At 50.2% G+C, this 12,835-nt stretch overlaps 1 protein-coding gene across 3 annotated transcripts in view; it reads right to left on the reverse strand.

The window, feature by feature from the left end:
• Positions 1 to 2,959: 2,959 nt before the first annotated feature.
• BTBD16 (BTB domain containing 16) overlaps positions 2,960 to 12,835 on the reverse strand; it is a 46,336-nt gene continuing 36,460 nt past the window's right edge. For all 3 annotated transcript variants that reach the window (XM_057308268.1, XM_026493621.4, XM_057308267.1), the window contains 6 exons: positions 9,389 to 9,480; positions 8,434 to 8,516; positions 6,818 to 6,895; positions 5,606 to 5,704; positions 4,055 to 4,243; positions 2,960 to 3,028 (listed from right to left, as the gene is read on the reverse strand). In XM_057308268.1, coding sequence (XP_057164251.1) covers positions 2,960 to 3,028; positions 4,055 to 4,243; positions 5,606 to 5,704; positions 6,818 to 6,895; positions 8,434 to 8,516; positions 9,389 to 9,480 — 610 coding nt within the window. The remainder of the gene's footprint in view (positions 3,029 to 4,054; positions 4,244 to 5,605; positions 5,705 to 6,817; positions 6,896 to 8,433; positions 8,517 to 9,388; positions 9,481 to 12,835) is intronic.

Below are 12,835 nucleotides of genomic sequence, written 5' to 3' on the forward strand. Positions count from 1 at the left end.
CGCTGGCTCACGGTCCCAAGAGGGACACTTTTTATAGACAAGCAATGTTCACTGAGGGTTAAGTGACAAGTGTCTTTTCTGACTTAACACAATTAGTTTGGAGGCGAGGCAAATAACGTCATGGTCTTCTTTCCAAAATACTGTGCTCCTCTGTTAAAGAAACCAATCTGCTTCATTCTCGAGAAAGAAAAAAAAAGGTTCTAGGGAAGATGAGCTGAATCATCCCACTTTGCCTGGCAGAAGACCTGAGTGCCCCTGAAAAGAATTCCAAGAGGCTGCCTACCAGACGTCTGAGTGATGGGAGTTGCCAGGCTTTTATTTTCCTCGTGTTTTCTTATTTTCGTCTTTGACAAGCCAATATTATTAGAAATAACATTGTGTGTTTTAAAAAATGAAAAAGGAAACTTCCATGCTTATTTGGAAAGAAACCATAGCTCCCTATGGAAACATAAACGAATCTCTTAAAAAGACATTGAACGTAAGAACGCAGGCATGGAAGAGTACGTGCTGTAAGATACTGTCTATTCAATATTCAAACTAAATGGCCAATTTCATTCATGGTGAGAATCAGGATAGGGTTTACTTTCGAGGGGTAGTGGCTGGGAGCATAGTGACGGGGAGCGGGGCGTCTAGGGTGTGGACCACGCTCTTTCCGTTTTTGATCTGGGAGCTGGTTATACATGTGTGTTCACCTTCTGGTAACCCATCAACCCGCATCATAGATTTTTAGTGTTTTTTTAAAATTTATTTAAATATTATTTATCTGAATTCCTGAGTATTTTGATGCAAGGTGCATGCCTCACTTGCCCCACCCTTGCCCCAGCCCTGCAGGGACAGGAAGAATAATCAAGGCTGTGCTAACAATCTACCCCACTGGGCCACACTGACCAGCTTATCAAAACCCTTTATATCAGGGATTTGTCTGGAAGGCACACAGGACTCCAGGGATTTCAGACAGTATAAATAGGATACCGAGAACTGATTATGGGGATGAAGGAAGAACTAAGAAGGCAAACAGGAGAATGGGAAAACCCAGAGACCAGCAGCAGAAGGAATCCCGCACTGCCTCTTGGGCCGAAGTGACACAGACCCAGAAGCAGGGCCATTTGGTGGCACTGGGACCGTGGCAGGAGGCTGCCAGGCAGAAGCCATAGAGAAAACACAGCCATTGCTGAAAATGTCTGACTTCCCCCAGTCTCTTGTCCTTTAAGCGCCTGCCACCACTTCCTATGGGATGGACCTGGCCAGAAGCAAGCTAGTGAGGGAGACGGGACAGGACTTGCAAAAGAGACGTGGGGATGCCCCAGGAACGAATGCACCAGTTCCTCTCCTCCAAATCCTCCACTGGGCTGCCTTCCCATCTTCCCACCAGCCTCTCTCTCTCCCAGGCCACCCTGCACAGAGCATCAATCCTCTGCTGGGAAGGATTTCCTTCAGCCCATGTCTGATTCTAAGGCGATCAATAGACTAAATTTACCCACCTTGTTGTCTGCATGGCATCAAGGATGCTCCAGCACTTTTCCAAAGACACTGGATAACCCACTGCAGTGGACCTCGAGATGACCCCTTGTATAATTTCTTCCCTTGAGTGTGGATGGAACATGTGACTCACTTCTAGTCTAGAGAATATGGCTAGTGAGATGGGATGTCACTCCCAAGGTTACCCTACATCATACAAGACAGTCTCAGCAGACTAGCACGAGAGAGACTCTCCTGCTGGCCTTGAAGGACAAACAGCCATGCTTTGAAAGGTCTATAGAGAGAGATGCCCGGCAGGGGACTATGGGGGCTGCTGGGGCCTGGACGGCCTTCTCCCAACAGCCAGTAAGCAGCCAGGCCCTCAGTTATGCAGCTGCAAGAAAATGAATCTGCCAACCTCATGAGCTTGGACATGGGTTCTCCCCAGTCATGCCTTCAGATGAGAACACAGCCCTGCTGCCCCTAGACTGTAGACTTGTGAGACCCTGAACAGGGGACCCAGCAAAGCTACCTGGACTCCTGACCCGCAACAACTGTGAAATAATAAATGTGTTTTGTTTTAAGCCACTGAATTTATGGTACTTTGTTACACTGCAGTAGAACACTGATCCACAAAGTGGGAAGAAAGGCTCTCTACCTCAATTTCTCCAAACGACTGAGCTCCATTAAAAAAGGCAGATGGTCAATAAGTCACCCAGTACCTTGTAATTGCTCCCTTCCCTCCCGCCTCTTGTTCTGGCTGCACCAAAACTGTAGGGACGGAAGTCAGGTGTGTCCTGTGCTGATGCTCCTGTCACAGTGCTCCTGCACAGGCAACAAGTTAGGGCTGGCCTCCGAGTGCTCTGAGGTCAAGGATGGTGAGTGGACTCAGGTCTGGTATTTTCCATCCGCAAATGATACAAATATGGTGCTCTGGTTTGAATGTCTCCCCAGAACACCTGTGTTCAATCTTAACCCCCAAAAGTATTAGGAGGTGGGGCTCTGGGAACTGATTAGTCTGATTCTAAGGCGATCATTAGACTAAATTTACCCACCTTGTTGTCTGCATGGCATCAAGGATGTTCCAGCACTTCTCCAAAGACACTGGATAACATGGTCACATGGGCACCACGCTAACCCTTCCAGTGGCCCCAGAGAGCCCCCTTGTCCCTTCCACCATGGAAGGACCCAGCGAGAAGACGGCCGTCTATGAACCAGGAAGCAAGTCCTCTCCAGGCCTATCCTGAATGGGCCAGCATCTTGATCTTGGATGCCTGGCCTCCAGAATTATGAGCAATAAATGTCTGTTGCTTGTAAGCCCCCCAGCATGTGGTACTCTGTGACAGCAGCCCGACTGAGACAACGGGCAAAAGTTCTACTAAGACCATGGCCAACTAGGAAAGTCAGCTGAACGCTTGAGCGGTCCTTTCGATGTCATTTTATTTTCTTTAATGTAGACCGGTAGAATAAAGAAAAATCCCATAGATTCTTCTGGAAATTGTCAAGATATTGGGAAGATGAATGAAAAACTTGCATAGATTGGGATGCCCACGGTTTGGACTTTCAGGGCCTAAAAGATGAAACAAAACAAAACAAATGGGGCTTTTAGGATAAACACAATTGCCCTCTTGAGGAGGGGAGAGGGAGGTCCTCACAGTTGTGTAAGGCAGTCATTCCCAACTCTGGCTGCACATTAGAACCACCTGGGGAAGGTCTTTAAAACAAACTCTAAACAATTTAAGTATAACATAAATACAATAAAGCACACTTCTTAAGGGTCCGGCCTGGTGGATTTTCACAAGTGAGTCCTCCTGGGGGACCACAATAAAGAACATTTCAGGCACCTCAGAAATCCTCTTCATATTCTCTCCTGGCCAATATCCTGGCCTCCCTGCTCCCAGCTCCACAAGGGAAACTGCTATTCTGATATCTGACATCACAGAGAATAGCTTGGGAAACTTTCAACACCACCGATGCCTGGGCCCCACCGCGGGTCTCAGGTGCTGGGTGGCGCTCAGGCCTGCAGACCACGCAAAGGGCCAAGTGTTCGGATGTGCAGTCAGGACTGGGAACGACTCCCTGGCTTCAAGCTGAGTCCCATTCCCCACAGGGCAGCAAGGGAGGCCCCCAGACATCCTGGAATTCACAGGTTCCTTCTAGGACGACAGACGGGCTCTCGGGCAGTCTTTGGATTTCTCCTGTCAGGAGCCAGGCCAGGTAGGGAATCCACCGGATGCTGGTGTGGCCACTGAGGCAGGCGGGCCAGGCCACGGAGCTTGGTGCATGTGACAGGTGATCTGCAGGCCACAGCAGACCGGTGGTGGCAGGTACACTCCACCAAATCTCCCCTCCTCCGATACGGTACCTTTTGACATTTATAAATCAGATCTGGCATTATAGTGAGAGTTTTCAATGTCTTCAGGTTTCTTTCAAGGTCTGTCTTTAGCGTGGTGTGGAGCTGTGATTATCTTTTAGAAAGTGAACAAGCATCCCCTGGAGATCACTGGAGGTGTGAAGCCAGGGACCCCCAACAAGGGGTGGAGGAGAGAAAGAGCACAAAGGACATTAAGGAGAAAAGTCAAAGACCCACACTCACATGGCTTTTGCAGGATGGTTTGACGAACCCAAACTTCTGGGTGATCTGGTTGGTCCTGAACTCCTGCCACTTGCCGTCCACCAGGGTCTGGGCTCTGATCTCGTACTTCACCAAGCGCTCCGCTCTCAGGCTGACGGGGCCGTGCTCACAGAGCGAGGACGGGAACCCCAGGTCAGTGTGCCTTACTCTCTGCAAAGAGGGTGATCCATCTTAGGTGGAACTGAAACCGGGGTGACCCAGAGTTAGCGAAGCGTGGTTCATTGACTCTCCTGTATAATGTGTGTGCAGAGCAAGGGGGTATTTACCCAGGGCCTGAGAGCCCCTGCTGCTGAGTCAGCGGGTGGCAGAGCCCTCACCGAACAAAACCACTGGCTCACAGACAGGGGTTTGGTGAACCCAGAAAAATGCCTTTAAGTCAACAAAAATGTGTTGAATTGGAAGGTCTTCACTATTGCTTGGCCCGAATTTAAAAACCAACATCGTATTCACATGAGCATTTCAACGGGTGCTGTTACAGAATTCACCTCTTCCATCCAGTAAAATCCATTATGGAGGGAAGTGCCTGAGTCACTGAAGACCAAGAACTGACGCAAGGAAGAGATGTGACTCACTCAAGGGCACGTAATGAGGTAATGGCAAAGCTGGGGCTGAAACTCCGTTCTCTTCACTCATGCATTTACCCACTTATCCACTCACGACACAAACCTCCGTCCCCTGCGTGCCGGGTACTATGATTAGTGGTGATAAGAAAAAGTTGAATGAGATAGGGTTTCTCAAGGAGCTTGATGTCTTAGAGACTTATAAAGCAAATCCCAAGTGGAACGCAGTGGTTCCTGGTCATACTTGTCATGGTCAATGTCATCATCATCACAGAGCGCTTTTTATGTCAGGCCCCGTGCCACGGCCTTTGCACAAATTAACAGAGTAATACTGCCCACAATGAAGTGTGGTAGGTCCTATTACCTTCTCCATCTTAAAGCTCAGGACGCTGGACATAGGGAGGTTCATGGGCTTGCCAAGGTCACCCAGCTCACCAGGCAGCTTGACTTCGACTCTCTGCTCTTAAACATGGCGCTCTTCCAGAAGTCTAGCAAGAGCACTGAGGCGAAGCCCTCTGCCCTCCTGACTTCCCCAGTGTCCCGTCCGCTGCCCTGCTCAACAAGACTGCTCCCTCTTCCCTTGTGGGCACTACGTGTTACCTCCATTGAAGAGGGGCCATCTGTAAAGGATCCCCCACCATGTATGAACTGAAGAGGAACTGAGCCCCAAATGTGGAGTCCAAGTCTAGAATTTAACCCCAGCTTTGTCAGTAGAGGCCATAGGAACATGAAGACGTTCAGTGTGGAGAGCTCCATCTGTTAGCAGCACCCCAAGGTTGTATAAATCAAATGACATCATGTTGGAGGACCATGATTAGTACCGGGCTTACAACATGCTCCATGGTCATTATTAACAAATGATTCATCGGTTATGATTGATTTAGTATGCATTGACTCTGTATCTAAAAGACTACTTCAGAGACACACCTTTCCCAGGCTCTGTCCTTCTTACCTGCATGTAAAAACTATAAGAGGTAGTATCATGTTTGATTCCTTTTATCTCAAAGAAGAATCCGTATATGGCAATAATTTCTGAATGAGTTGTATACTCCTAAATTGGGAAGGATAAACAACAAAGTGACAGGAAAAAATCTTCAGTGTTCAATGGCAAGAGGACACAGTAAAACAAATTCTAGCTAAAACAAAAGTGCTTAATTTGACAGCTAATTTAAAACACAACAGCAATTTTAGCCCAGGAAGCCCCAAACTGTAGTGACTTCACAAATCACTGAGGTTGGCTCTCAGTGACATATTAACAGCTCTGTGCATCGTCTAGTGAGGAGAAGAATGAGTTAGGCATGTTCTTAGATGTTCAGGGTCCTGCAGACCTTGGGAACAAAGCACTTGCTCTAATTTGATGGGCCTAAAAGACACCCCCATAATCATGGTATTGCAAGGTATCCTAATCCCTGTGGTCAGTAGTCTGTCCGCTTAGGCAGGTCTCTGCAAGCAAGGGGGGAGACCCAGCCCATCCAGGCCTGACCCAGAGGGGAGTCTCTGATGATAGATCCAGAGCCCCGAGTCCCTGAAACACAAATTCTTTTGAGATCACTACTGGGGTGGCTTTAACAACTCGGAGAGCAGCAATTTCTTAGGGAACTGTGCCTATCACAATAACCCAAGATAGAGTGCTGGCACTGGCCCTGCATACTCCCCTGGTGACCGAGTGCCCAGAAGCCTTGCGGCCAGGCTCCCTGACTGCTTGGATTTGGGGGACCCATCAAAATACCCACCCAGAAGAGGTTCTCCCTTGTAACCGTAAAGACAGGCTTGGAGTGGAATCTCTCACTGAGCAGTTGGAAAGTCTTGATGTTTGTGGCGAAGAGAATGACCAATTTATCCCAGTTTTCCTAAGCCTTTCCTGGTTTTAGAACAGAAAGCCCTACATCCCAGGGAAACTCCTCCATCCCTGGAAAACTAGGATAGTGGGTCCCCCCTAAGGGGAAATTTTGGATGTGTACACCATGTCATTGAATGGCCTGTCCCTGGCCCCTGCCTTGTGAATTTTCTCTCCTAGGGTGTGGCGAGCATGCAGAAGGAGACACGACAATTTCCTTTTCTGCCCTGGCCTCCCTAAGAGAGGTAAGAAGCGATTATACAAAAGTCCTTAACCAAGTGTGGAAGGGGACGGTCCTCCCCCTCGCTTGGGCCCAGTGGTCTGTACCTGGTTAAAGAGCAGCCCGAATCTCATAGCCTGGGTGGTGAGATCTTTCACGTGAGCCATGTCGCCCCCACTCTCCAGCTGAAAGAGAAGCACACAGGTTCACCTGGACACCGGCATCTCTCACCATCTGCACGTCGGTTCGCTGATCCCACAACCCTGCCCATGCCTGAAAAAGAGTTCTGTCTCTGGAGCTCACAGTCGGCCACTAGTCTAGGCTGCAGTGTTCGTTGAAGCCTACTATGTGCCAGGTATTGTGCTCAGTGCTTTGAGAGGGATTCTCATCCATGCAAGATGAGAGCAAGAAACCCGCCTGAGAACGGGGAGATAAAATGTGTACGTGAATAGTCTGATCACGACGCAGAGAATGATGATGGCCATGGAGTCACAAGCATGATCCCACGTGGCCAGCTTCATGACACCGGCAGCAAGGGGCGAAAGGAAGGAGGTAGGCTGGGTCAGAAGAACAGAAGGGGTCGGGGAGGGGACTTCCTGAGGTTTCCAGCCCCAAGGATGGTCTCCCACCTCAACTCTGCTGTTAGAGCACAGATCTGAGTTACGTCCCGGAGAGACTCGGTTCCATGGAGTCATTATCTGCTGTGCAGGGGCACTGGGCACTGTGGTTTGCCCATTACAATAGGTATTTGTTGGGCTGAACTGAATTTTAACCAGTGACTCATAAATCTTCAGAACTCAAACACTGCCCTATTTCATCCCTAAAAATGCACGATTAGAAACACAAGAAGTACAACAGTTCGCAGAGACAATTCACAAAGGGGGAAATGCCACATGGAAAAAATACTCATATGTACTCGTAATAAAAGAAATGCATATTGAAAAGCGAGATTCCATTGTTCACTTCTCAATGAACAAAAGTGATCTGAAATAAAAACGCCCCACGTGGCTGAGCGTGTATAAAGTGAGGTGAGCTCACTCATTACCGGGGGAAGAGTAATTTGGTCCTAAATTTTTAATGGGTACAAGAACAAAAATGAATGTTCCTTTTTGGGCCAGTATTTTGTATCCTTGAGAATCGCCTATAAGAAAATAATTCTAAGTAGAGTAAAATAAACTGTCACGTGCAAATATGTTTATCATACAGGCAATTATAATAGCTAACAGTTAGGAACTTCGCAAAGTTTCTGCACTAAAGGAAAGGCCAAGTGGCATTGTTCATAGCTGACGCTCTTGGCGGAAGAGTTTACAGCCAATAAAACACAACGAGATCTTAGCAGTGGTTGTCTCTGGGTGATGGGTCTGAGGGTATGTCTTTTCTTTCTTTCAATTTCTCTGCATTTTAACAATTCCCAATAAAAGGCACATGTTACATGGGTGTCTTGGGGGCTTCTTGGTCAGGAGGGCGGTGGGGCCAGTGCTCTGGGACCCCATCTCAGGCTCCGGGTCAATAGTACACACGCGCACGACATCTGGGCTCCCATCCTGGGCCTCCTCCCTCTGCCCCTCCGGGCTTGGCTTCCCTACTGCCCTGGAGGAGGAGCCAGACACATCCCGACCTCAAGGGCCCAGAGGTCTCAACTGTAAAACACGTCTCCAGAAAAAGCCAAGTCAGAAAAGCAATAAATTTCGATAATTGCTTCCTTGCTGAGCTGGTAACTCACTGCGTGGTAATGGTTGGCCGTAACCCGCAGCAGCCAGGACTCCGGGAAGAAATTAACGTGCCTTAACTCCTCCAGAGTTTTGCCTTGGAAGAAACACAAAGAGAACATTTTTACAGATGTATTCATCACAGACCGGCAGAAGTCTAATTTACAGAGAGAGAAAGGAAGTTGAGGGTTGAGGATGGGAAGGTCTAACCAGGGCCCCCAGGGATCATAAGGTGTGTGGAGCCCAAATGGGACGGCACCGAGCACTTTCCCCCCAAGTGTTCCCAGCCCCCTGGCCGAAATCCTGTCCTAGAAGGGTGGGGTGGGTTCTGATCATTGGTGTCTTTGGGGTGTCTAGAAGCAACTTGGACAAAACTACCTGGGGTCCATCAACGATCCCTGGGTTTTAGAGTTACGCATTATACCTGGATAACTGGAAATGGCTTTGAAAAATTTTCCAAATGTCCTTTCATTGACAAAGGTCTCTCTGGGGGGCCACGTGGGCAGCCCCAAACACATTCCCCAGTAGCTTCCTCCTCTTTCCAAGTCACAGAGGCCTCTGCCAGGCCCAGCACATGAGGCTGAGAAAGCCAGGTCTGGAGCACAGACCCACAGGCTTCTCCCCAACTGCTGAGTGCTTAACCCGGAGGGGATGCTGCTCGAAGAGGCAGGGCACGTGGCTCCATGACACTCACGCTTTCAGCTGCACACGCTTTCACAATCCACAGGGCCCTTCATCCACTATCATACTTCACAGAAGCTCTGACTATCCCCCACTTTACAGACAGGGACACGGACCAGACAGGCACGTGACTGTCCCAAAGTCACATGACTTGGAAGTGACAGTGCCATTGTTCAGTGTATTCCTTTAAAAACGCCCGCTGGGTCTTTCCCGGGAGTTCCTGGGAGGGGGTGGGGGGCAGGTCCCCCAAAGCCTTCCTAGGAGGCCCTCGCTCAGGGCAGGGCTTACCTTTGATGATGCCGTGCAGACGCAGGCAAAGGAAGAGAGGCACCAAGCTCTGTCCCGTGTCCTGATCCAGAAAGGAATACTTCTTGGGGAAGCTTAGCAGAAGGGCAAAGAGGAACAAGAGACTCATAAAACTGCTTTCTGGAATTGGCGAGGGGTAGTGAAAGGCATGTCAAAGAGACTCGTGGTTTCACCAGCCAGGGGTAGTGGGGCTTGGCTCTCTCTCGACGGGTGAGGGGTATGGAAGCAGCGGGCAGCTGGGCCAGCCTGGGTGAGGGCTGATCCCAGAGGTTATAGTGAGACACTGGTTCTCGTCCCCTTGCCATTGGCCACTGAGCCGCGCACACGGCAGGTGCACAGCGCATACTTAGGAAGTGACTGACGGTAATGATTTACTTTATAGAGGATTTTGAGATACATGTTCTCACTTGGGTCTCACAAACTTCTTGTGGGCCAGACAGGGCAGGTGTCATCGGCTCCATTTCACAGATGAAAAACAAAGGCTCAGGAGGCCTTGAACCCGGGACTTCGGACTCCTCCTCTACACAAGCTACCCTTTCAATAGTGGCCAATGTGGGCCCTTCAAAAGTGCTTTCTGGTAGGATTAAAAAAAAGGAATGTGGGTAACAAGTTCTAATAGCTGTTTCCCAATCAGTCCTGCAGCAGTTACTGCCCATATTAAACTCCAGTTAATTTCCACACGTGGCTGAGGTCAGGGCTGGGTTGAGATCAGATTCCCTTTGAGAACACGTGTACTTGTAGACACACACCCACCACTCTTGTTTTGAAACAACTTGTTTCCTTAAAGGGTCACTTTTCACCATTGGGGACCACGGGGGTAATTTTTCCAAGTCCCTTTGGAAACGCAAAGTCATTCCCTGAAGGCAAATCCGTATGAGACCAGCCAAGGGCTCTTGTAGATTATTTTTCCATGAATCAAGAGTGATGTCCAAATCACACCCTGTCTCAGCCAGACTGAATGCACCATTGGCCCCGTGTCCTGCCTCTGCTGGGGGTGCCCGCCAGCCTGCCGAGGACCATTTGCTTTCAAACGGGATTCTTGGGACTCTCCGTGTGAGTGGTCCCAGGAGATAGTTTAGGGATGCTGAGGCGTTGTGGGAGGGGAGAGGGGCACAACAACAAACGAATTGATTCAATCCAATGATTATTAATTAGAATCCACTGGGTGCCAGTCTCTGGAAGTGGACAGATCAGGCATAAATAAGGGAAGGCTGATACTTTTCCTGAAAATGCAGTGCTATTGATCTCGGAACCGGCCCTCCATTACCCAGGGTAGGTGGAGCTGGGCTAATGTGGGCCAGGCCAGGGCCCCAAGAACACGATATCCCAGCTGGACACTAACACTCGCTTGCCTCCTTCCCTGCCTCTCTCTCACCAACGGAGGAACAAGCTAGGTACCATCACGTGGGGTGCAGGTGTCAAGGAAGGAAGAAGGGCCGAGCTGGCACAGTTCGCCCTCACCCCCGCCAAGCTGAGCGCTCTGGGGAATGAGACTGCACCCTTGGCAAAGGCCCCCACAGCCCGGCACTGCCCCGAGAAGTGAGTGCCGGCCGAGCTGTAGGTTAAAAACAGTTTCAGCCCAGAAGGGAAAGGACGGTAAGAGGACAGCACTTCTCCTGCAACTCGGAAGCCCCCAGGCACCAACTCTGAAGCTTTGTGGGAAGGCTGCCAGGTGGGGAGCCCAAGGTCCCTGAGTCTCCCTGGGAGAGGTGCTCAGACCCGATAGCCCATCAGCCAGGAGCTCTCTGGACAGACCTCCTCTCTCCAAGGATTCGGGAAAGAGCTCCGTTGAGACATGTGATTGGACTTTAAGATCCCTTTGGGTCACAGGGACGTGGCCCTGGTGGCGGCTGACTTGCGAGGTCATGTATCTGCTCATCCGTTGTCCAGCCACGTTTCGGAGAGCTTAGCCCTGGAGCCGAGACAGACCAGGTTCCAGTCTCAGGCCAGCTGGCCATCAGTCACGTGACTGAGCCTCCCTGAGCTCTAATCTCCTTCTCCATCACATGGGGACAACAGCCACGTGTGCCTCTGTGGGTAGCTGGGAAGGGTAAAGGTGACGGTGCTGGGCACAGTACACCAGCAAGGACTCCCCACCTCGTGATGACCACCACCGTCCTCTCGTCCCTGGGAAAGGGACCTGGACTCAAGCTGGCTAAGTGCATGGCGTTTGTGATCACTGCCACCCTCTAAATGGCCCAAGCCGGGGGCCACCTTAGAGGAAGAAAGTGGTGGCCTCTGCAGCTGATTTTCTACAATCGGAAAGCATCAGAGGGCTGTGGTCTGACACCTTGAACCAGCCGGTATAGCCCCGCCCCTGGAGCCCGCTGACGTCAACTGTCGCAGAGCCAGGACTCTCCCCAGGCCTCCTGAGGACGGCCCGGTGCGTTTTCCCCCTCACCTGGCTCAACTGTCTGGAGGGACTCTCGGGCTCAAGGAGGAGGGCATTCACCCCACTTCACACAAAGGGAGAGGAAGCGGACCCTGAGTAGGGTCGTCCTCGCATGGCTCTGCCGGCGGGATGGAAAGCCGGCACGGCTTCCCCTGGCACTCGGTGCTGTCTGCGCCAAGATCGCTCTGGGTTTAGCACCGACTGTTCTGCGGCAAACTTCAGGCCATGGTGTCTGCCTCCTCAAGTTCTTCAAGAAACCCTCGGGTCGTGACCCCTTCGGGAAGGACAGTTCATAGACCTTGAGACTGAAAGACACACCCAGGTTGGCTCCAGGTCCTGCTTTCAAGGGCCCGGGGACACATCCCCCACAGACTTCCTGAAAGGCAGTGCCCGGGACAAGTGTCCCTCTGACTGGCATTGGTTGTAATTTTAGAGCTGCTTTCCACCACAGCCTTCTCACTTCCCCGATCCTGTCATGGGCCGGCCATTTACCCTTCCTGTGAGCGGCTGACTCAGGGCCCCTGACCCCAGCCCTTCAGATTAAGCCTTAAAATACACACTTCAGAATTCTGACACAGGATACTCCATGCACGAGCCTTGAGGACTTTATGCGAAGAGAAATAAGCCCAACACAAAGAGCAGATACTATGCGATCCCACGTACACGAGGTCCCTAGAGTAGTGGGATCCGAGAGACAGAAGCAGAGCGGCGGCGGCCCGGGCCGGGGGGTGGCTAGCTGGTAGCTGTTGAGTGGCTACAGAGTTCCCGTTTGCAAAGATGAAAACATTCTGGAGATGGAAGGAGGTGACGGCTGCACAACAGTGTGAATGTATTTATTTACTGTCACTGAACGGAACACATAAAAGTGGTTACAATGGTCAATGTTATGTTCTGTATATTTCACCATAATAAAAAAGAATGAGGATGAAAACATCATTTCTATGAACAATACATGAAATAATAGTTTACATGTTAAGGTGAAGTTTGAAAAAAAAGTTGCACATTTTGGGGCAATAACTCACCATAAGAAAGGAACA

The sequence above is a fragment of the Ursus arctos genome, unplaced genomic scaffold (assembly GCF_023065955.2).
Source record: "Ursus arctos isolate Adak ecotype North America unplaced genomic scaffold, UrsArc2.0 scaffold_7, whole genome shotgun sequence".
NCBI classification, from domain to species: domain Eukaryota; kingdom Metazoa; phylum Chordata; class Mammalia; order Carnivora; family Ursidae; genus Ursus; species Ursus arctos.